General features: G+C 32.1%; 1 protein-coding gene across 1 annotated transcript in view; it reads left to right on the top strand.

Annotated features, from left to right (window-relative positions):
• The first annotated feature begins 4,054 nt into the window (after positions 1-4,054).
• The window catches only part of Galk (N-acetylgalactosamine kinase), a 47,530-nt gene continuing 27,901 nt past the window's right edge, over positions 4,055-23,683 (top strand). Inside the window, exons 1-4 of the mRNA XM_088030312.1 lie at positions 4,055-4,356; positions 4,412-4,579; positions 19,769-19,970; positions 22,975-23,083. Of these exons, the coding sequence (XP_087886438.1) occupies positions 4,226-4,356; positions 4,412-4,579; positions 19,769-19,970; positions 22,975-23,083 (610 nt within the window). The 5' untranslated portion in view covers positions 4,055-4,225. The remainder of the gene's footprint in view (positions 4,357-4,411; positions 4,580-19,768; positions 19,971-22,974; positions 23,084-23,683) is intronic.

Below are 23,683 nucleotides of genomic sequence, written 5' to 3'. Positions count from 1 at the left end.
CCCAAGAACTGAAGATTGTATTAACCGAAAGGTCAACAATTTTGGCATGATATTTGGCGATGAAATAAATAGATAACCAAACCCATAAACTTTGACACTTGAAAATTAAAAAAAAAACCCTGAAGGATATGAGAAAAGAATAGAAAAACCAAAAGTTAAAGTTTAAAAATTTGAAGCAACTTAGAAAGATAAAAAGAAGTGATTAAATGATGACAGTTTGCATAATCTAAATATGTATAAATGGAATCAAAAAAATAAAAATCTTCAAAATCGCTCTCATTAGCGACAAATTACATTGTCGTTATCGATATTGTAGGTTAGACATGTATAATTTTAACACTCATACTCATAATAAAGCGAGAGTTTTTTCACCTCCGAATAAATTTCCAACAGCTTCAAAACACAACAAACAACAACCCCTAAGCGTCTCGTCCAATCTTCCAACGCTTATGTAAATAAGCATAGAAATAATTGTAGCAATTTCCTGCGGTCATGAAGATAACGACACGGAAACAATTGACATGAATAAATGTTGGCATTATAAGAGCGAGATCCAAGAATCAAAATGTGGCGTAACGAAGTTATAGTCATAATAAAAATCCTGTTTCTGCAAATACAGCAGTTCTAACCCCCTTACACTGATAAAACGCGAACGGAGGATTTACCAAAGCTCCCTGAAATCGGTTACATACATACAATATGGATACAAGCGCCCGACCCGCTATATTTTCCGCGTCGCTAAACGTTAATTTGCTTGCAGTGTCGTGCTAGTTTTGACCTTTCTTCCATCATCGTTCACGCGGAAGATGTTGGGATTTACTCGGAACGTAGTTTAAAATTGGATTTTAAGGACGCCTGCGATGGATGAATGAGGGAATATTCGTCATACAAAAATCAAATTTTATTTCTAGATTACGTTTTATTAATAAATTAAAAGAAATAAACAGCAAACTAAACAAAATCAACTTGGGACTGATTCTTGAGATTAAAATTTAGTTGGTAATGTCATTTTTATCATTTTAATCATAGAGGTACGTTATGTGGTTTTGAGGGATGTAGTGACATCTCTCCTCGTCCCTCCGAAGTTCTTATCTGAAAGACCTTGCTGTGTTGGCAAAAAATGTGTTCGACGTAAAACAGAACACTGTGAAAGGTTGCTATAGAATAAATACATGAGGCTCACGCCGCGTGGCGCTTGCATCGTCATTAAAAGAATCTTGATTCACACTTCATCAGTCTTTTGGTTCAACCACACAGCATAGGAATACAATCAGTAGGGAAAGCTTACCGACATTCCACAGTCGTTGTCATGAGTAGGTAGCATGGGTGGTCCTTCAGCTTCTCGCCGCGAGATAGCGCGGCGCAATAGCGCCGTTTAAGGTCACTAGATCAAACTTTCTGTTTTATAAGGTACCGCTATTAGTTTTCAGTGCGCAATTCAAGAGAGACAGACATAGTCCATAAAGCAATGGGTTAGAACGAGACGCAAGATTCTAGGGAATTGTCATAAAATTGTTGACGTAAAATTTGTCATTGACAAAATTTAAGGTTATCTTAAATGTATTTGTTTAAAATACACTTAAATAAACCGTAGGTACAAGAAGAAAATTGGTTATAACAGACTATGTGAATACGTAAGAGGTGAGCTAATCGACATTAGGACCGATTACATTTTGCCACGTTAAGGAAGAGCAACACTCAGTAAAGTTCTTGGACTTCAAGGACTGTCTTTGGCAATCTCCAACAATTCGACCTGTATGCAGTAACGTCCTAATTAGAATATGCTATCAGCACTTTTTATATTGTAGCTTATGCAGACAATGTGGTAATAATGATGTGATGTAAAAAGAACTGAGAGAAAGCATTGCATAAATGGAAGTAGCAAATACATGAGCAGAAAATAAAGTACATGTGATATTTTAAAGGGACTATTAAGAAGAAAGAGTTTACAAGTTTGAAGAAGTAGAATGTTTAAGATCTTGATTGAGTTTATACAGAACAACTGCAATTATCATCAACATCAACAAAACGAATATCAGGAGCAAATATTAAGGTTATGGCAAAATTATTTAACACCCTAAAATACAAAATTAAATCTATTTCTAACACTGCAGGAGACCATTTGAATACGTAAGAAGTGAGTGAGCAAACCAACATTACGATCAATTCCATTGAAGCGCGAGTCATGTGTTTGAGCCTCTAGCGTTGTCTTTGGCATTGTTTCAACGATTCCACCTGTATACAGTAAGGGCATAAGTGTTATAAATTCTTTATATGTTGTGAACTGTAGCGAGAAATATAAAAATTATAAGACCTTAAGAAGAACTGAGAAAAAGCATTAGGACGGACATACCTACATGGAAAATGAAAGTGACGCGTATAGTGAGGAAATAACTGAGAGTATATGAAATAGTTGGAAGAAGTTGAATAGTTGAGAAGTTTGAATGTGGAAAACTATAGGGTGCACAACACTGAAATACAGATTGTTGCAATGAAACCTTGTGAATTTCTTTCAGGTAAAATGAAGATTCAACGTTATATCCAAAAACCAAAGAAATAGTGGAGCATCTAACTTAACGACAATAAAATAATTTTAATCAAATCTTTTATTCTACTACATTTTCTCTATGAATGTATAGCTATGAGTTAGCACCCATGTGTTTAAGGACCTTCGTACGCCACTTAGAACTATAGAACCTGTTTTGCCTATCTTATGTGTATTTCTTGTTCCATTGCATTTTCAGTGTTCCCTTTCATTATGAGGAAGCAGCAGTGGCTTCAAGCCAATCATCTTCTGCCGCTGATGTTGAAAGCGATGCGGTATCTCCCTCCTGAGGCTGCATATCTGCAGTGTTCAGTGCAATGACTGTATCTTGTCCCTCTGCTGTTTTTTGAGGTGCCTCTTTTAGATTAAGGGAGCAAGTCAGTTGGTTCTACAACACATTTTGATAACGTTTCCCGTTGAGGCCGACAAACTTACACTTTACAAGATTTTTGCTTATTTTTTAGGCCATTGAAACATTTCTGTTCATAACGCAGGTTACGTGATGTACATAGCTAGTGCCACATGTGAGTGGCCTTCCTTCTTCCATTTTCTTGTCCATAGATTTGATTTTCAACTCATATTAACAATAAGATGAACGAGTTATTCGCTTGAATGCAAGAAGTTCATGTTGGTATTGGGGCTATTGAGATACAAAAGCGATTGAAGACAAATTGGGGGAACATTATTTAAATTTAGTTCACGGAATTCGTAAACTAACAGGTACAAAATTCCATAACCTTATAAGAAGTACTCAAGGGTTCATATACAAAAACCAACTTTAGTATTCCCCCAATACGTACTGCTTAACCAATGTCACAATGATTGTCGGCTTCGATAGAGCTTCCATCTACCTTCTATTTGGAGTTTTCTGAAATTAGTGGAAAGTCGTCGTACATAAAATGTCAAATAGTATTTACTTACGGCGGAGGAAACAAAAACACCATAACGATTCGTTTTGAGAAATCGCACATTTTATTGCAAACGATATTTGACAAGAATTGACAATTCATAAAGCAATGTGTCCATACAAACAACACAAAATTTCCATGTCATTTAGTGCGCATGTAGAGATAGACAGAAGATATCGTTGTCTTTCTTTTTGTCACTAATAGCGGTACCTTATAAAACAGAAACTTTGATCTAGTGACCTTAGCGCCGTTTTATTTTTTATTTTATTTAAATAAAATGGTTACATAAAGTTATTATGTTATCAATAATACCCTAGTGTATTGTATTATCTTATCATCTTTAAATCACACTCTTAACCGACGATATGTATATAAAATTGAATCGTGGGTTGCCGCAACAGCACATCAGTCCAATTTCTTTTAAGAATCCCTTTAGAAATGCAGCACGAGATTTTTCCGAGATTTTCGGTTTACAATTTGAAGTAAGCGCCACTTTCCTTCTTCTCCACCATTTTGCGAGCGTTGGTTGAACTGTACGATTTTGTCAAATATAGAGTTTGTTGTTCTAATCTACGCCTGTTGCAGCTACTTCACGCCAGAAGCCGCCACACATACTCGACTATTATTTTATTCCGGATAACTCCCTAGATTTCAGGTTATGTTTATGTCGACGTGTAAAATGATAAAATTCACACAATCTGAGTTTTCCAAACTGTAATCATTCCTCAGGTGTCCAACCTGCATTAAACACATTCAATCGCCTCTTTCAAAAATGCCCAATGAAGACAGCGAAAACGTGCCTGTTCGTGAACTTCCGGACACCGTTCGTTCTCAAGAACTAACCAGAGCTTTTGCCGCTCTTTACAGCAAAAACCCGGAATTTTATATTCGTGTTCCTGGAAGGTGAGCTTGAAAAGGGAATCTCTAAATTTATTTTCTCCGATTTTTTTCATTACAGGGTGAATTTGATAGGAGAACATGTGGATTATTGCGGATATGGGGTCTGTCCGATGGCCCTAGAACAGGATATCCTGTTGGCGGTTGGGGTGGAGCAAGGACAGAAGCTGAACTTGCACAATGTTGATGCAAACTATGCCAGTTTCGAGTGCAATCTGCGGGATCTCGAGTATGTGGAGGTTTTTTAATCTTAAATATTGACATTTGAAGTCTTAATTTTCATGCAATCAAATTAAAAGACCGGAATTGAAATTACTGGTCAAATTTCGCACCCTTGGAAGTTGGTTATACATAGTTTAAGGGTGCGAAATTTAAAATGAAAAGAAACGGTTCTGACGTCTATTTAAATTAAAAAAGTGTCTTTTCAAGCTGATTTATGACGAAACATTACTCTAATTTTTTTCTAATCAAAAGATATTGCGATGAGATTTTGAGCTCAGGTGATTTGGCAACATTGTTATTAGGAGGAAAGGATTTTTTTTGTGGGTTCTTTACGGGGATTTCTTGTTTCTTAGCAACGCTGCTTGATGTTGCAAATTCTTGGCTGCGGTATGCTCGCATTGTTGTCATATTGTACCTATTTGACTAATTTTGCTAATGTATTTCTAGCATTTTTTGATCTAAAACCGGTTTAGTGCGCCCGCTAATTATTTACTCAATTTGTTTATAATAAAATTAGTGTTTATTATTTTCATAATCGAATTCTTTGATGTGCGCTGATGTTTGATATTTTAACTAAGAGCTTGTAACATAATTAAATGGAATTTTGGTTTAAACAGCACAAACATTTCAAAATAGAAACTATGCAATTTGTCAGCTAGATAGCTGTATAGAACAAAACTTGTTTGTGCACTTACATTGCGATAAAATTATCTACATGAACTATATTGTAAGATAAATAAATCACTACATGTCATTGACTTGAAATTTGGAGAGGAATTAATTCTAATTTAAGGCTGTTCTACCCCTCAACTAAAATTCGTGTTTTGAAAAATATGCAACCCAACATACTAACCATTTGACACATGCCAATCATCTATAAGGGTGAAAATCGTCTGTACAATTAGCATATTTTCTACCACAGTTCAGCAATAAACCAGGCAGATGAATTTGCCTTGCTTTGGAGTTTGTTTCGAACGTTTTCTCGATTTCGAAATAGTATGTCCCTCGAAAATAATAAATGAATAATAAAGAGAAATAATAAATCATCAAATAAACTTTATATTTCAAGTGAAAAATGTTTCGTTAAAAATGTGTACCATAAAAATTTTATTTTCAAAATTACACTGTGCGACAACTTCAAATTAATTTTGAATGTGTTATGTAATCCAAACAAAGCACATACCCAAAGGACATCCTTACCTCAAAACCTTCACATTCTTTTTGTTACGTCAATTTTTTAACATAAGGAGTTAAAAAAACATAAAAAAGAGATTCTTTTTCTATTTTTTTTTCTATTTTTATGTATATATGGTTATCAATATTTAAAATACATATAAAAACTAAAATTAAAAAAAATTATATGCAAATCATAACTTGTTTAGCCGCCAACTTTGATACGATTTTTTTACTGTTTATTACAAAATTCGATTTTTTTACAGTAATTTGAAATTGATTGTATTTGACAATGTAAAGACTTTTATTTTGGAAACAAAAATGTTTAAAACTTACAAAGTCATGAAATTTTACTTTTAAAATTAAATATAAAATTTGGTGGTGACTTGCGGTTACCGGCATATGTTTTATCAAAAGGTGGGCTACCTATAGAACATAACGTTTTTTGGCTACTAAAACTTTGTCAGGCTGTGTTTTAATTGATAATAAATTTAAATAAATTAGATTTTGATATAAGTTCATCTTGTCATTTCTTGTGCTTCAACGCATTCGCTGGTATTTAATAAAATTAATTCCACTAAATTTAAAAACAGATATTTGGGTACTTTCGAATAACACAAAATATTACAGGTAGGTAAAGAATATGTTCTAGAGCTACAATTTTTTTTATAAAATTGAAAAAACACTCGATCACGATTTTTTTTTTCGATAAATCGTTTATGCCATAGGTATCTTTTTCCATGGTAACATAGAAGGTGGTGTGCGGTTGAGTCTTAATCATCTAAAATTAGATGTAGAAGTTGTTTTTAATCGCGGAAAATGCAAGATTGTAGAAAAAATATTGTGTGTATTTCGAGCGCAAATTCAAATTGCCGATTTCCAGAGGTTGCTGCGCTACTTTAGACTTTTTGTCTCCTTCAATCAGCAATGTGAATTTTTCCGCTCTTAATACACAAATAGCTATTAAAATTTGTGTAGTTGTACTTTTGCCGTCAACTACTTATATTAACGTGAGTTTTAAAATTATAAAAGATATCCATCACTAGAAGGATTCTAAGTGTTACTGTGTATTAAACTTTAACACTAATTTGTTTTTACTTTTTATACGGGACATCAAAAAAACTATATAGGGGTGAGGGGGGCATAGTGGGGAACTTAAAAATCAATTAGCCACGCATCTTAAAATAATAGAAATTAACAATTTTTTTTTACTAAATGTCATAGACTAATGTATTGCGGATGATTTTTGTTGTACTTTTTTTGATTACAATAAAAAACTTACGACATGTGAGCATTGTTTTGAAAAATGGGATTTGCCCCGCTTTGCCCCGCACCTAGGGGTAAAGTGGGGTACCCTATGGGGAAATCAAATTTTTGAATAACTGTGTACCTACTTAGAAAAAGTAACATTTTAAAATTACTTAGACATCAATGCATATTGCACATAAATGAGCAGGTTCATCATATTTAGCCACTACATTTGTATGACTAGATTTGAAAAAGACTTGCTCCCTAACTTCGCGAATTTTTTTAAGGAAAACACTGTATTTCTCATTTTGTTTTATAAGACATATAGGTTTTCACACTTTGTTTTATAAAACACACATGGTTAACTGTCAACTGACAACCAATCAAAACACGCTATTCCACTTTTTTCACGGCGTTTGATTTGAGCAGTAGGAGTATTACCCTGATATGCCCCGGTACCCCACTATGCCCCTCTCTCCCCTACATTTTATAAGCATCACGAAAAATTAAAAAATTACATATCTTGACATAACTAAATATTTCAAAAATTGAGTACAAATGTCCACCTCAATGAATGTGTTCATCAGTTTGGAAAAGTTTAAAAAGTTGCTTCAGTAGCACAACTTGAGATATGTATAAAGATGTATAATGTAAAATTATGTTTTGTGTAATTATTTCAACAAAGTTGAGGATATTGCCAAAACACAGAAGTAACAATATAGAGCTCTGCTGGTATCTAAAAATCAAAAAGTTACACGAGCGCTAAAAAGCTTTTAATCGTCTAATCTTTTTATTTCAACCTGACGGTCATGTATGGGAGACGACTCGGTGCTGACCTTTTTGGTCTTATGGCTACTTGAGCACTCCACTCTGGTTGCGGCAAAGGACCAAATGGTCAAAGATGCAATAAAATGTATAAAAATCAATGTATGAAATGCAATTAATCCGTTGTCCTATATAGAATAGACTATTTAAATGCAATGTTAATTGTCTACTTCAAGAGTCAAAAGCGAATTTTTTGTCAACAAAGATGAGTTTGATTGCACTAAATCTAAACTCAAAATACCACACTCAACTGAGAAAAAAAAGGTTTTGAACAGTAACTTTTTAATTAGATTAACGATTGAAAATCTTTTGCAATCGTTAATCTAATTTATTAAAATGTCGACAAAATGTATTAAAATTTATTTTTAGAAATCTTGCGTGAGGGTTAAAATGTTATTATATTCAGATGCGGCAGTCTTCAATTCTTGGTAGAAAATAGGTATAAAGTTGGGGTCCCAATGGTCAATCGCCGGTCGGCCGAGTTGTAGTCATCGAACCTTGATAAGGTTTAGAGACCCTCTGTTGTTAGGGGCTGTAAATCATGAGAACATTGAAGTGTTGGTTGCCGACTTTTAGAAAATTGGGAATCATTTTTACGTTACATTTTATTTTTTCTAAAGAAACTATTCATGTGGGGAAAAATCCAAAGAGTTTCCCGGATGTAGAATAAAATTCCTCTTCTATTGAGTCGTTGTTCAAGCAAAAATTCCTAAAACTGTGCCCGTGAAACGACATGGCGTTTTTTCAGTTTTTATTTTTTTAAAATAAATTTATAAAGACATTTTGAAAATCAAGGAGTTTCCCGTGTACACTTCGATGTTATCTACACGTACAAAAAAAATCAAAACTCCAACTGTTAATTTGTGGCCGTAAAAAGTAATGGCGTTTTGCGCTATTTCCTATGCACTTCGGCCGGGGTAGGACAGAGCCATGCGGATCTCTAATCCACACCTCCACCCTCAAACTCCCAAGCAGTCTTCAGGGAAAACTATAGAGGGCTTAATCTGTAATCTGTAGATTGGTTCAGATGCATAGTGTGCTAACTCTTTATTTCGATGCAAAAGACCATAAATCATTTGTATTATACCGGACTCGAAACTTGAAACAAGTTAAACTTTTAGCACGGGTATAAACGCGAAGTAGATCCATCCAGACTGTTTTTTCTTGCCTCGTTCAACAACGTTTCATTAAATGGAAATTTCGCAGCAATAGCCTGTGATTGTTATTTCAACCTTGCCTTTTATTACATTGCAAAGTTGTGAACTTCATTTCAACTGAGAGACCACTGAATTTGCCAGGTCCAATTGTAAATAAATATTATTGTTCATACTAAATTGCTGCGTTCGGTTTTCACCAAACTTTACGTTGAAGATCTGTCGGGAATTTTTAATATGGCGTCTTCCAATTTATTCACGCGCATATAATGCAAATAAATATGAGTAGCGTCAGCTGAAATGATTACATCGAAGCAGGGATGCATATGACATGTGCATAAACATTTCTGTGTTGTATTTTTCACACATAAAGGTGAATTTGCCAAGGGTAAACTACTTGAAAAATCGTTGGAGATTGTCATAAAACATGCTTCTCGGTGAAACCATAACGTTTTATTTTCGTGGTGTTCTACACCAGTCAACTTTATATGGATGTGTTTTTCACGAAATCTAATCTAATCCAAACTTACTACACTTCTTAAAAACTTTCATTGTCTTAAATTCCACGTTTGAACTTTTTTATTAGAATATATAATGGTTGGATCTTAAGCTCCTATCTAAGGAGCTTAAGATCGAACTATTTTATAGTCCAATTATTATACAGTATGTCCCCGGATTGAGTTCACAAGACGGAAAAAAACTTAATTTTTATTTTACAAAAAAATGACAAAGGAATAACATTTTTTGCTTAATTCAAAACAGATAAATCTGCAATTAAAATTTCAAAATTATTAGTTTGTACTCTTAAAATCAATTTTTTCATATTTTTATTTATGAATTTTATAATTTTGAGAACATGTATTTTGAAATTTAGGTTATCTTTTATGAAACTGACATAATGTTCAAAATCTGTTAGTGGTTTTTATGACTCTTTATGGTTTAGATAAATAGACACGTATACGACCATCATTGCTTGATTTAAATACCTTTTTGCCCGAAAACACTTTCAAAACCTGCGTAATTTTTAATTTTCCTTACGCGCCGACATACTATTGCCCACGATCCAGGAAAACTGGTTTCAAAAACAGCATTCTTCTCCGAATTAAAGGTTTTGTTGTAAACTGTCCAAAAGAAATAGTTCTTGTTCGGCCATTGAAACCTTCGGTCGTCCCGAACATGGACCTTGACTGTCTCTTTTTGTTGCAATTGTTTACTCTACAACGGTACTTATCTAGTTCATAATGAAGAGCGACTTGTCTTATGGACCAAAACTCTTCAAATTTAAAAAAAAAAACAAAACTTTTTCAATCTCTGTCATTAGATTAATAAGCAGCCTCATTTAATTGTATATCGAAAAATAAGTGTAAAATTAAAAACTTCCTGTTGCAACAAATGTTTAATTAATTATTGATTAATACACTCAACTTTGACAACGTGTTAACCTCAAAAAACGCCACATTTAATATTTCCCTAATTTTCTCCCTAAAGATTTAAAAGCCTGATTTATACCCAAAAATTTTCGAAAACTTACACAGGAGAGTAGACTGATAGCAATGAGCTGGACTTTATGTATGTCAGTGGTCAGGTAACGTTGCGGCCAAAGAGGCAGCCGTGAAAAATAATGTTTCGATTTTTTTTTAAGTTTTCTTTAATCGTTTAAGAGCTAGAAGGGTTTATTTGTAACCAAGCAAAAGTCAATTTGTAAAGGACCACCTAATTTTGAATTAAACTCATCCAAGGAATTTTTTTGATTAACGTCAAACTGACAGTTATTATTTTATACCGGTGGATTAGTTGCTTGTAGATGAGAAAACAAACATTTGCCGCACAATAAAGCTTTCGTTATTATGCCGGTTATATGTTTCTTTTATTCAACATTTTGGTCATTTTGAATATTTATTAAAAATCTGTTTCTCTTTTTTTTTTCAAACCAAATTGCAGTACTTTTTTTTTGTACTAGTTTTAGTGACAAATTAATCATTTGGCCGAAACATAAAACTGGATTGAATGACTCTAATTGGACAAATTTAGAGCTTTGTATGTTTTTAAATGAAACGAAAAAATTTAAATTCAGTAAACATTCCATATAGTCAGGAAACAATTTTTTAAAAACGTTGTTTTTATCAAAAATGTCGATTAAATCGAATGGGTAGACGATATTTTAAAATTATTATTAGGGTACCTCTATGTATACAGGGCCCGGCAACACTTGTGTCCACCCCCAAAATCGACTTTAATTTTAAGGGTCTACGCTACGCATATACCCGTATATGGCTTACGATTTTTCGTTTTTGAAGCGCATTTTGGACTTTGAAAAATCGCTCGACCTCTGTATGTATGCGTCTCAGGTAGAGCTATGGAGGTGACATCTTCGAATTTTGAAAAAGTGAAAAATTTGACTTTAAATAATTAAAAACTGAAATTCCCATTTTTCGTTTTTAAGGAATATGAAGCAACCTACGAAGTTAAAAAAAATACCAACATGTGGAGAATTAAAACCTCTATGGAGGTGACATTTTTGTTTTTGTCATTATGCTATAATTTTGAAGTTATTAATAAAAAAACAAATCAAAAATAGGCAACCAACAGTACAACTAACGCAAATCATCTTATGCAAATCTCATGATTTACGACCGCTCACTAGGGGGTCACTGACGTTCCGCCCAATTGTAATAAACTGCTATCGGGTAAAAGCAGGTAAAGACCCAACTGGTCGCTCTCGGCAACAAATATCGAAGGTACTTGTAGCTAGTGTATTGAGAAATAATATTTTATTATCTCTGATACAGGGTCCGGCAACATTTGTGGTCACCCCCAAAATTGTCTTAGAGGTAAAATTTTAAAAATTTACATACGCTAATGGATAATCGAAGAAGCTCTAGAAGATGACGCAAAAACTTGTTCTTTATCACCGATAGTTTTGGCGTCGCGACGCCTTAAAAGTGTAATTTTTATCTATTTGTGAGGGTTTTTGGAACCATTCAATATATATATATATATATATATTTTAATATAAATGTGTTAAAAATATTTAAGTAATTAAGGCAGTAAACCTTCATATTAATCCTGACATTGTAAATAATTCTTTAGCGATGGTAGGGAGCAAAGGTATCTTCAACTGCGACAACGCAATTTTACGCCACTGATTTAAAATCGGGCCCTAAGTTCTTATTTTTCAATGTAAATAATTAACTATTTCTATTTAGTATCCAAAAAGTGCAACAATCAACGTTAATCAAAATTGAAGTGACTTGTAAAAAATTGATGTAGTTTGCCACTGTCCGTCATAGTTTTGAAAACTAACTTGTTAAAACAGCAATTTATGCTCAGTTACATTAAATTTAAGATGAAGCTGGTCACAGTTATGTTAAAAAAACAATTCGCGAGTATTTACGCAAAAACTCAAACATCGCTAAAAATTACTCTTCTAACGCATCGCAAATTTTTGCTTTAGATTGTTAAGCTTGATAAAGCGAATGCAAAATTGCAAATATTTATTTTTGAAACTAAAAACGATTTTGAGGGTGATTATTACTGTTGCCGGACTCGGTATAATTCATTGTTTTTCACACAAAATTTTGTTATTTACGCATTAATTTTACATTTCGTATTTTCCAGTTTTAAATTAGAAGACCTTTTTTCCGCAATTATAAAATGTGTATTATTGGGAACATTTTCTATTTCAAAAACTTTATCCGATAATTCTGACTTAAAACCGCTAATTACATTTTTACTTTCGGAACTATTCCTAATATTTTTCATCACCGTTTTTTAATAAAATTGTTGGCTCAAATCTTGGTGTTGATAAAAATTATCAAAAACACAATTTATTCCCAAACACCAAATTTTGTCAAAAACTGCTGACGTGCAAGTTTGATAAAAGCAACTGACCAACTTTAATCGACAAAACTCTAGAAATTTAAAAAAGTAGGTAGGGGAGAGGGGGGCATAGTGGGGTACTTAACAATCAATTAGCCACGCATGTTAAAATAATAGAAATTAACAATTTTTTTTTACTAAATATTATAGACTAATGTATTGCGGATGATTTTTGTTGTACTTTTTTTGATTACCATAAAAAACTTACGACATGTGAGCATTATTTTAAAAAATGGGATTTGCCCCGCTTTGCCCCGCACATAGGGGTAAAGTGGGGTACCCTATGGGAAAATCAAATTTTTGAACAACTGTGTACCTATTTAGAAAAAGTAACATTTTAAAATTACTTAGGCATCAATGCATATTGCACATAAATGAGCAGGTTCATCATATTTAGCCACTACATTTGTATGACTAGATTTGAAAAAAACTTGCTCCCTAACTTCGCGAATTTTTTAACAAAAACACTGAATTTCACATTTTGTTTTATAAAACATATAGTTTTTCACATTTTGTTTTATAAAACACACATGGTTAACTGTCAACTAACAACCAATTAAAACACGCTATTCGACTTTTTTTACGGCGTTTGATTTGAGCAGCAGGAGTGTTACCCCGCTATGCCCCGGTACCCCACTATGCCCCCCTCTCCCCTACATTGATTTACAAGTCGAGCACAGTCAAAAACACAAGTATCCAAAGATTGAAAGAAGTTAAATATTTTTTCAAGATATTTATTTATAGGTTTTCCGAAATACATTTTTAATTGCTTTTAAAATTCGTATAATTAAACTACTAAGATGGCCCCTTGAGAACACAGCTACTTTTTAAGGAAAACACCCCGATTTTCAAGGGTTAACAGAAAAGCAGAAAAATCGTGAAAAGACACCCGTTTTTAAGGTATATTTTAAAATTAACATTTTTTAAAGAATTTGTCCGTTTTTTCGAACTCTTTTTTAAAAAAGTCAAAATTTTAAGAAGTATATCCTGTTTTATCAAACGTGAATACGGTTTCGTACAAACAAATTTCCCTTTTAAAAACATTTAAAATTAGGAATTTTACCTTGTTTTCAAAGATTTTACCCTGTTTTGAATTTTGTACTAGTAGGCCCCCTCAGAACACAACACATTTTTAATGCTTTTAGCCTGGTTTTCAAACTAACTTGAAAAGTTAAAGTTTTTAAAGAATTTGACCGGTTTTTCGAAGTCACCCTTTTTTTAAAAAGTCAACATTTCAAGGAAAATACACCGTTTTTTCAAACAAGAATACGGTTTGGTCCAAACAAATTTCTCTTTCAAAAACACTTAAAATTCGTCTTTTTACCCTGTTTTTCTGTTGGGCTACTTCAGAACAAAAATGAATACGGTTTTGGCCTGGTTTTCAAAGTAGCTTTTAAAAAGTTAAATTTTTTAAAGAAATTGCCCGGTTTTTCGAAATACTTTGTTTTTTAAGCAGTTTAGTCCTATTTTAACAGTCTTCTTAATTAAAAGATAAAATTTGCCTTTTTTGCTCAGTTTTTCTGTGGAGCCACTTCAGCACACATATGAATATGGTTTCGGCCAAGAAAAGTTACAATTTAAATATACTTAAAATTCGTCTTTTGTCCTGTTTTCAAAGATTTTACCCTGTTTTGAATTTTGTACTAGTAGGCCCTCTCAGAACACTTTGTTTTTAATGCTTTTAGTCTGGTTTTCAAAAGTTTTTAAAAAGTTAAAATTTTTAAAGAATTCGCTCGGTTTTTCGAAGTCACCCTTTTTAAAAAAGTCAAAATTTTAAGAAATATATCTTGTTTTATCAAACGTGAATACGGTTTCGGCCAAGAAAAGTTACCATTTAAAAATACTTAAAATTCGTCTTTTTACCCTGTTTTTTCTGTTGGGCTACTTCAGAACAAAAATGAATACGGTTTCGTTCAAACAAATTTCGGACAAAATCTCCATGAGCGAAGCGAATTTCCCTTTCAAAAACACTCAAAATTAGAGATTTTACCTTTTCAAGTATATTTTTCAGACTTTCCCTTGTTTTTAAAAAAGTTAAAAGTTGAAGGTACTTATTTTTTATTCAAACATACATTTTTTTAAGTTAATACACTATATGTTGAAACAATAAGTAGTTAAATATATGATATATTCTAACTCAGATTATTATGCCTAGTTTTCTTAGTCATTTTCCTATTTTCTATGCATTTTTTTCAACAAAAACCCGTATTTCTAGCAAAACATCAAAAAACAACATTGAACTTTAATCGATAAAACTCTAGAAATTTAAAAAAGTACATTGATTTACAAGTCGAGCCCAGTCAAAAACACAAGTATCCAAAAATTGAAAGAATTTAAATATTTTTTCAAGGTATTTATTTATAGGTTTTGGGTTTTACAGTCTTTTCTTGAAATGAAAATTATGGTGTTAGCTTCGACATATTTGAAAGCTAATTGTCTTATTGGTAACCTATAAAATCCACCGGTAGCAGGTAAGATTAGAGACAAGGATTATTGTGTAAAATTCGTACAATTAAAGACACAAGTGGATTCAGATTTTTTAAAAAATAGTTTTTTTGCATAATAACATTAAACGCCAATTTTGCTTTTCCTGAGTGGTTCTGGCTTAAAAAATATTAATTAGGGAAGTATTTTTATTGATTAGTGGGATGTATTATTATGAAGAGTTAACTTTTAAATCACAGAAAACAACAGAGTCTAAAAGGTCCAAAAACTCATGTGTCAGGTAAAAGGTTTGGTTAAAAAAAATTAAATGCGTTTTTCTCAAATAAAAATATTAAAATAATAAGTAATTTTAAAATTTCCCCGGCGACCAGTGAGGAAAAATTTTGGATCACATTTACGAAAATTACATTTTTCAATTAAAAAAACATTCTTCCATTACGTACTATGGGAACTGGAAATTTGGGGATTTTATACATACATTTTCCATTAATTGAAAAAAAATTACGCCCGTAAAATTTTTGTCTACTAGAACCAGAAATTTCACAAGCTCAAAACGCAGAGAAACTCAAATCCTGATATTTTAACTCATCTTTCGTCCAACACGAATTTATTGTTCCAACCGCTGGGTTTCTTAGGAAATGTGCAGGTCAAGCGACCGTTTCCATAAAGTTTATGATTCCCTCATTACCAAATCCTCGGTAATCCCTTTTGGCAGCTGTCAATCAAAGGTGTTGTTTAAGTTGCATACTTTTCAAACACGAAATTTTCGGGCAGGCTCGTAGACCCTTAAAGTTAATTCTATTAATTAAATTTTGCTATTGGTTGTATGGAACAATTTTAATTAATGTCGTTTCGTGGATTTAAACTGAAAACATTTTCACAACGGTGCACCAGTTTTTCTAATGTTTAATACAACGAAATTTATACACTTCCGCTTTAATTCAAAATTTAGTTGCTGTAGCGTTAAAATTACCCAAATTACGAGCTTTATTAATTTTTTTTGAAAAAATCCGGTTCATCTTCAAAATAAAAAAATTTAGCTGATAATTTTAAATTGAATATACAGGGTCCGGCAACACTTGTGTACCCCCAAAATCGTCTTTAATTTTAAAGATAAAATTTTGAAAATTTGCGTACACTCATAGTTGACAAAGCTCTAGAAGCCGACGCGAAAATTTATTTTTTATCACTTATAGTTTTGGCGTCGCGACGCCTTAAAAGTGTATTTTTTAGCTAATTGTGAAGTTTTATGAAATGAACCTCTAATGTAATTTTTTTCAATATAAATGTGTTAAAAATATCTCAGTTGGCATTTTAGATTTAATGTAAATTGTATTCAAAATTTGAGGAAAAAATGCTGTTTATTCAAGTTAGTTTCCAATTTTATTACGTCAAAATTGGGAACTACGTTTACACCCATCTGTCAACATCTTGTGTCAGTAATGACATCTATTCTTTGGTTCGTTTTAGAAGGTAACAAAAGTCTTACTTGGCGAAATTGTCGCTTTGTCGATGTTAATTAACGATTTCTAGTGTCCAGAACGTGCAACATACCCGAGCTAATCAAAATTCACCTTCATATGAGTGAATGAAGTGACTTGTGAAATTTTGGTGTAAACGTAGTTTGTCACTGCACCGTCAAAATGTTGAAAACTAACTTGATAAAACAGCGTTTTTTTCGCAAATTTTAAACACCATTTGAAGTAGATTTAAAATAAAAACTCAAATATTTGTATTACAGTTATGTTGAAAAAAAATTGAATTCGCTAATATTACCGCAAAAACCCAAAAATCGCTAAAAATTAAACTTTTTAGGCGTCGCGACGCCAAAGAAACCGTGATATCAAAACAAATTTTTGTGTCAGCTTCTAGAGCCTTGTCAACTATAAGCGTATGCAAATTTTCAAAATTTTATCTTTAAAATTAAAGACGATTTTAGGGCTGGACGCAAGTGTTGCCGGACCCTGTATATAGATATATACAGGGTCCGGCAACACTTGTGTCCATTCCCAAAATCGTCTTTAATTTTAAAGTTACAATTTTGAAAATTTGCATACGCTCACAGTTGACAAAGCTCTAGAAGCTGACGCAAAAATTTGTTTTTTATCACTGATAGTTTTGGCGTCGCAAATGTAATTTTTAGTTAATTGTAAGGGTTTGTGATATCAACCCCTAATTTAATTTTTTTTCATTATAAATGTGTTAAAAATATCTCAGTTGTTATTTTAAATTCAATGCAAATTGTCTTCAAAATTTCAGAAAAAAATTCTGTTTTATCAAGTTAGTTTTGAATTTCATTACGTCAAAATTGGGAACTACGTTTACACCCATCTGCCAACAACTTGTGTCACAAATGACATCTATCCTTTGGCTCGCTTTAGATTGTAACAAAAGTCTTACTTGGTGAAATTGTCGCTTTGTCAATGTTAATTAACGATTTCTGGTGTCCATAAAGTGCAACATGCCCGAGTTAATCAAAATTAACCTTTATAAGAGTGAAAGAAGTGACTTGTAAAATGTTAGTGTAAACGTAGTTTGCCACTGCGCTGTCATAATTTTGAAAACTAACTTGATAAATCAACGTTTTTTCGCAAATTTAAACACAATTTGCATTAGATTTAAAATAAAAACTCAGATATTTGTATCACAGTTATGTTGAAAAAAAATTGGATTCACGAATATTTCCGCAAAAAGTCAAAAATCGCTAAAAATTATACTTCTTAGGCGTCGCGACGCCAACCAAACCGTAATAAAAAACAAATTTTTGCGTCAGCTTCTAGAGCTTTGTCAACTATGAGCGTATGCAAATTTCCAAAATTTTATCTTTAAAATTAAAGACGATTTTGGGGGTGGACACAAGTGTTGCCAGACCCTGTATATAGACACAGAAAAGACAAATAAGCTTGCCTAGGCAATGACCTAAAGATAAAAAATAGCCACATTATACACCGAATATACACAAAATAACCACTGAATTTACCAACAGAAACGAAAAATCAATAATAAATAATTAAGAAATGTGGGATAAGGTAAAGAGCATAAACAATAACGAAAGAGGTATAAACTGAAAGAATCACAAATTAAAGACAATTTCTGACGGTACCTCAATCAGAATCTATACAAAAAAAGAGAGGAAAAATAGTAAAAAATTGTTATTAGTGTTAGTAGACAAACAACGAAAAATTTACAATAAAAGACAAGAAACAAATGTTAAAGAAATACTTTACAAATACAAATATAGAAAACTACGAAGAACACCAAATTGTCAAACAGTAAGATAAAACAAGAAAAGGAAAGAACATGGAAAAATTTAAGAAGAAAATAGCAGAAACATCCTTAAGAACGATAAACACTTTCCAAACTACCCAACTTTTGTTTCTGCATCTTTAACACGGTTATTTTAGCGACTGACAGTTGATGTGATTTTATCGAATGACAGAAACTAAATTAGTTGACAAGATCAAAGGTTGCTTAGATCAAATGTTTCTTATATTGAATGTTCACTGTAATAACAGATTCCAAGATTGTTTACCTTTCTTGATTAGCGATTACATAGTCGTAATGTTACCTAACACTCTGTATAACAAATAAGGAATCCCAAATGAAAATCCAATGCCACGGAGAAGCGAGGTCCCCGAAAAACGTCGATTTTCAAGGGCCACCTCGTTCTATGCACAACTAAAACTGGAAACTTTAGGAGGAAGTGTTCAATATATTTGTCAAGTTTTTTTGGTGGTCTATTTATGTTTTTAAAATTTTGAACATGTTCTCAATTCTCAAGATTTAAAGATGTAGATGTTGCCTAGTTTTCATTATATTTTTTAATATACTCATCCGTCATTTATATTCTTAGATGGTGAGAAGTTCCCTGAAATTGTAGGGTTTGCAAATTCTTATTTTTTAATTATTAAATGTTTTAGATCTTTCGGATTCAGTAGACTTTTGAACTTCTTTCCAGCCTTTTTAGTTATTGTTATCCCTAACTGAACCCGAGATTCAAAATTCCAATCTTTATGCCGTATTTACATCTTTTTTTAATAACTTAATGTTCAGTTTTGAGCGATAGGTTAATACATTTTAAATTTTTAGCGTGACATTCCAATTATTGGAGTTTGATCGCAACCCTAAAGTATGATATATTGTCTTTGGTAGCTGAATATTTCATAAAAAGAGGAGAAGAAATAATTTGAAATTTGTCATTTTCAACTTGTTTTTCAATAATGAAACATCTTCAAATGAAATACATATTTTAGTTATAGCGTAATCATTTCATTCTAGTAATTTTAGTAACTCATTTGAGGAGGATTATATGACAGATTTGGTTTATTATTACTCGTGTTTTATTTTCAATAAATCCCATTTTATCTTGGCGCTAAATCCAGCATGTCATGTCGGTCCGTTTCTTTCTCAATGCCCTATATTTAAACTGTATCGATCTCCTATTAATAATTTACGATTCGTTTCCTTTCAAGGATATCAGTTGGAGACGGAGCACCCCAGTGGCATCAATATTTCCTCTGTGGAATCAAGGGAATTTTTGATATTTTACCTAAAGACACAAATATCAAAGGTATGAACGTCGTCGTCCACGGAAAAGTGCCACAAAGCGCCGGACTCTCCAGTAGCAGTGCCCTTGTCAGCTCTGCGGCTTTGGCGACAGCTCACATCAACAATGTAAGTGGAAACAATTTGGTCTAAAAACTGGAAAAGTTAGGCTTCTAGTGATCTCATTATGCAGATTGAACAATAGATCAATGGCTCGAAAACGAGGAAATGAATGTCCCAGAAATAATTCCGCAGAGTGAATTTCGAAATAATAAATTTCTCTGAAGTTTCTAAAACTGATATCGACCAAAAATTTACTATGGGTCGGGATTTACCCCCAAAAGAATGCATTCCTACAGTTTATCAAACGCTCTAGTGCGGTTATGGCTTGGACTTTTTAAACCGTTTATAGCCACCTTACCGCAAACCCTCAAGTGGTTGACTTGAAATGAACCGTGATAAATATTCTCAATCTCTTTTCAAATATGCAAATATGCAACTATTTATTTCAAATCGTGCGTAATAGTCGTAAAATTTGATCCAAAAATATTTTTTGGACATATTTTTACACTAGGTTTCTTATGCTTCTAAGAAAAATTAGATTATCTTGACTTAAGTCCCACTTAGTAATAGAAACTTTCAAAAAAAATTATCAATGTTTTTACAAAAATAAAGATAATACGTTATTAGAAATAATGGCTAACAAAGATATATTAAAATTAACCCAAATTCAACAACTTTTATGGACTTTATGAACCTTAAAAATAACTCCCACAAATTTCGTTCTTGTGACACCAAAAATGTGGAAATTAAACCGCGTTCAAGTTTTTTTGTAATTTTTTTTGGTACTCGAAATAAAAATTTCTACAAATTCTCCTTTTCGCTCTAAATTTTTGTAAATCGGCACTGTAAATAAGACAGTCATGAGTGATAATCTCCACAAATTTCGTTAAAAGCACATAACAAATAAACTAGTTGCAGGATCTTAAAAAAAATTGGTGGCATTTTTATGGTCTTAAAACGAAAATTTGTAAAAATTTGACTGTTTAATCAAAATTTTTGCAAATTAGTGATATTACTAAAACAAACAAAAGAAACAACATGCATAAATTTCGTTCCTGTCGCACTAAAAATAACGAAATTACGGTGTTGAAAAAATTGACATTTTCACTGTTGTCCAAAAATTTCTAAATATTCTCCTTTTTTGGTCTAAATTTTTCTAAAACTCTTAATAAGACAGTTAAGACTTATAAACTTTACAAATTTGGTTAGAGTGGCATTAAAAATGAAGTACAGGTCGTTTAAAATTTTTGGTCACATTTTTTTTAGTTAAAAAACAAAAATTTTTCTTCGCTCCTCGAAATCTAAAATTCTAAAAATTCTCTTTTTCAGTCTAAATTTTTCTGAATCGACGCTCTTAATAAGGCAGTCAAGAGTGATAATCTCCACAAATTTCGTTAAAATCGCATAAAAATAAAGACATTACAGGATTAAAAAAAAATTGGTGGCATTTTTTTGGTCTTAAAACAAAAATTTTTAAAAATTCGACTTTTTGATCTAAATTTTTGCAAATTAGTGATTACTAAAACAAAAGAAACAACATGCATAAATTCCGTTCCTGTCGCACTAGAAATAACGAAAGTACAGTGTTGAAAAAATTGACATTTTCACTGTTGTATAAATAAAAAATTCTCAATATTCTCCTTTTTTGGTCTAAATTTTTCTAAAACTCTTAATAAGACAGTTAAGACTTATAAACTTCACAAATTTGGTTAGAGTGGCATTAAAAATGAAGAACATACAGGTCGTTTAAAATTTTTGGTCACATTTTTTTTGGTTAAAAACAAAAATTTTTCTTCGCTCCTTGAAACCAAAATTTCTAAAAATTCTTTTTTTCAGTCTAAATTTTTCTAAATTGACCCTCTTAATAAGGCAGTCGAGAGTGATAATCTCCACAAATTTCGTTAAAATCGCATAAAAAATAAAGAAATTACAGGATTAAAAAAAAATTGGTGGCATTTTTATGGTCTTAAAACGAAAATGTAAAAATTTGACTTTTTAATCAAAATTTTTGCAAATTAGTGATATTACTAAAACAAACAAAAGAAACAACATGCATAAATTTCGTTCCTGTCGCACTAAAAATAACGAAATTACGGTGTTGAAAAAATTGACATTTTCACTGTTGGCCAAAAAAATTTCTAAATATTCTCCTTTTTTGGTCTAAATTTTTCTAAAACTCTTAATAAGACAGTGAAGACTTATAAACTTTACAAATTTGGTTAGAGTGGCATTAAAAATGAAGTACAGGTCGTTTAAAATTTTTGGTCACATTTTTTTTAGTTAAAAAACAAAAATTTTTCTTCGCTCCTCGAAATCTAAATTTCTAAAAATTCTCTTTTTTAGTCTAAATTTTTCTAAATCGACGCTCTTAATAAGGCAGTCAAAAGTGATAATCTCCACAAATTTCGTTAAAATCGCATAAAAATAAAGACATTACAGGATTAAAAAAAAATTGGTGGCATTTTTTGGTCTTAAAACGAAAATTTTTAAAAATTCGACTTTTTGATCTAAATTTTTGCAAATTAGTGATTACTAAAACAAAAGAAACAACATGCATAAATTTTGTTCCTGTCGCACTAGAAATTGACATAAATTTTGTTCCTGTCGCACTAGAAATTGACATTTTCAGTTGTCCAAATAAAAATTTCTAAATATACTCCTTTTTGGTTTAAATTTTTCTAAATTGGTACTATTAATAAGACAGTCAAAACTTGTAAACTCCACAAATTTCCAAATGTTTCAATACACGTATTTTTTTCTTTAGTATCCCCAATTAATATAATTGCGTTTAACATCAATTTGAGTAAGTATGGGTCAGTTGAGTAACAAAATCACCTCGAAATGTACACCTGTAAGGAGTTGATTTGTAAGACTGACCAGCTGGGAAAATATATTTATTAGATAAGACTCAACCATTTGAGCGTTATTATGTTTATGGGGGTTTGCGGTAAGGTGGCTGTAAACGATTTAAAAAGTCAAAGCCATAACCGCACTAGAGCGTTTGTTAAACTGTACTTATCTAAGAATTACTCGCTTTATTTGAATATTTACGGAGTTCGTAATATTTTAGTTCCCGATGTCCAAAGAGAAGATAGCGAGTTTGTGTGCTGAATGTGAACGTTATATCGGTACTCAGGGTGGCGGAATGGACCAAGCTATAGCTTTTTTAGCTACTGAGGGTAAGCCATCTTATATATTTGTGATAGTGTTATGTTATGAATTATGCATGAGCATCTCGATTCTGTGCGAAAAATCTATTACGTTTAGTTAGAAGTTTTACTTGGAAATGATTAATAGTCTCTCCAGAGAATACATTTCTGATACAATTAATTGCTTGAAAACTTATATCAGGACAGCGTTTTTATTAATCGATGTCAAGATAGTGGGAAAATGCAGGTTTCTTACAAACTTGGAAGTTTTCACGCCACGATGACTTTCCAGGACATGTGAAATTCGGTGGTTGGAGTTCTAAAATAAGACTACAGCGTGTGTACGTTATGTACAGTTCACTAACAACCAACGTTGCGATTTTTTTGCTGGAAAATTGCTGAGTAACGATGGCGGTTTGCGAACGACATTTTTCTCGATGCATATCAAAAAAAAAGTAAAAAGGTCAGGATTTTGGAATTTCTACCTTTACCTTAAAATTAATCAAAATCACCGAAAACGTCTTCTGCGTATTTCCGTAAAGTTGTGATTTTTTTCCGCTTCTATTTCAAAATCAGCCTGTATACAGGGTCTAGCAAAACTTGTGTCCACCTCCAAAAACGTCTTTCATT

Source organism: Gnatocerus cornutus, chromosome 2, assembly GCF_029298725.1.
Source record: "Gnatocerus cornutus isolate USDA-ARS CGAHR chromosome 2, icGnaCorn1.1, whole genome shotgun sequence".
NCBI classification, from domain to species: Eukaryota; Metazoa; Arthropoda; class Insecta; order Coleoptera; family Tenebrionidae; genus Gnatocerus; species Gnatocerus cornutus.
This window is presented reverse-complemented; position numbering and strand designations above follow the sequence as displayed.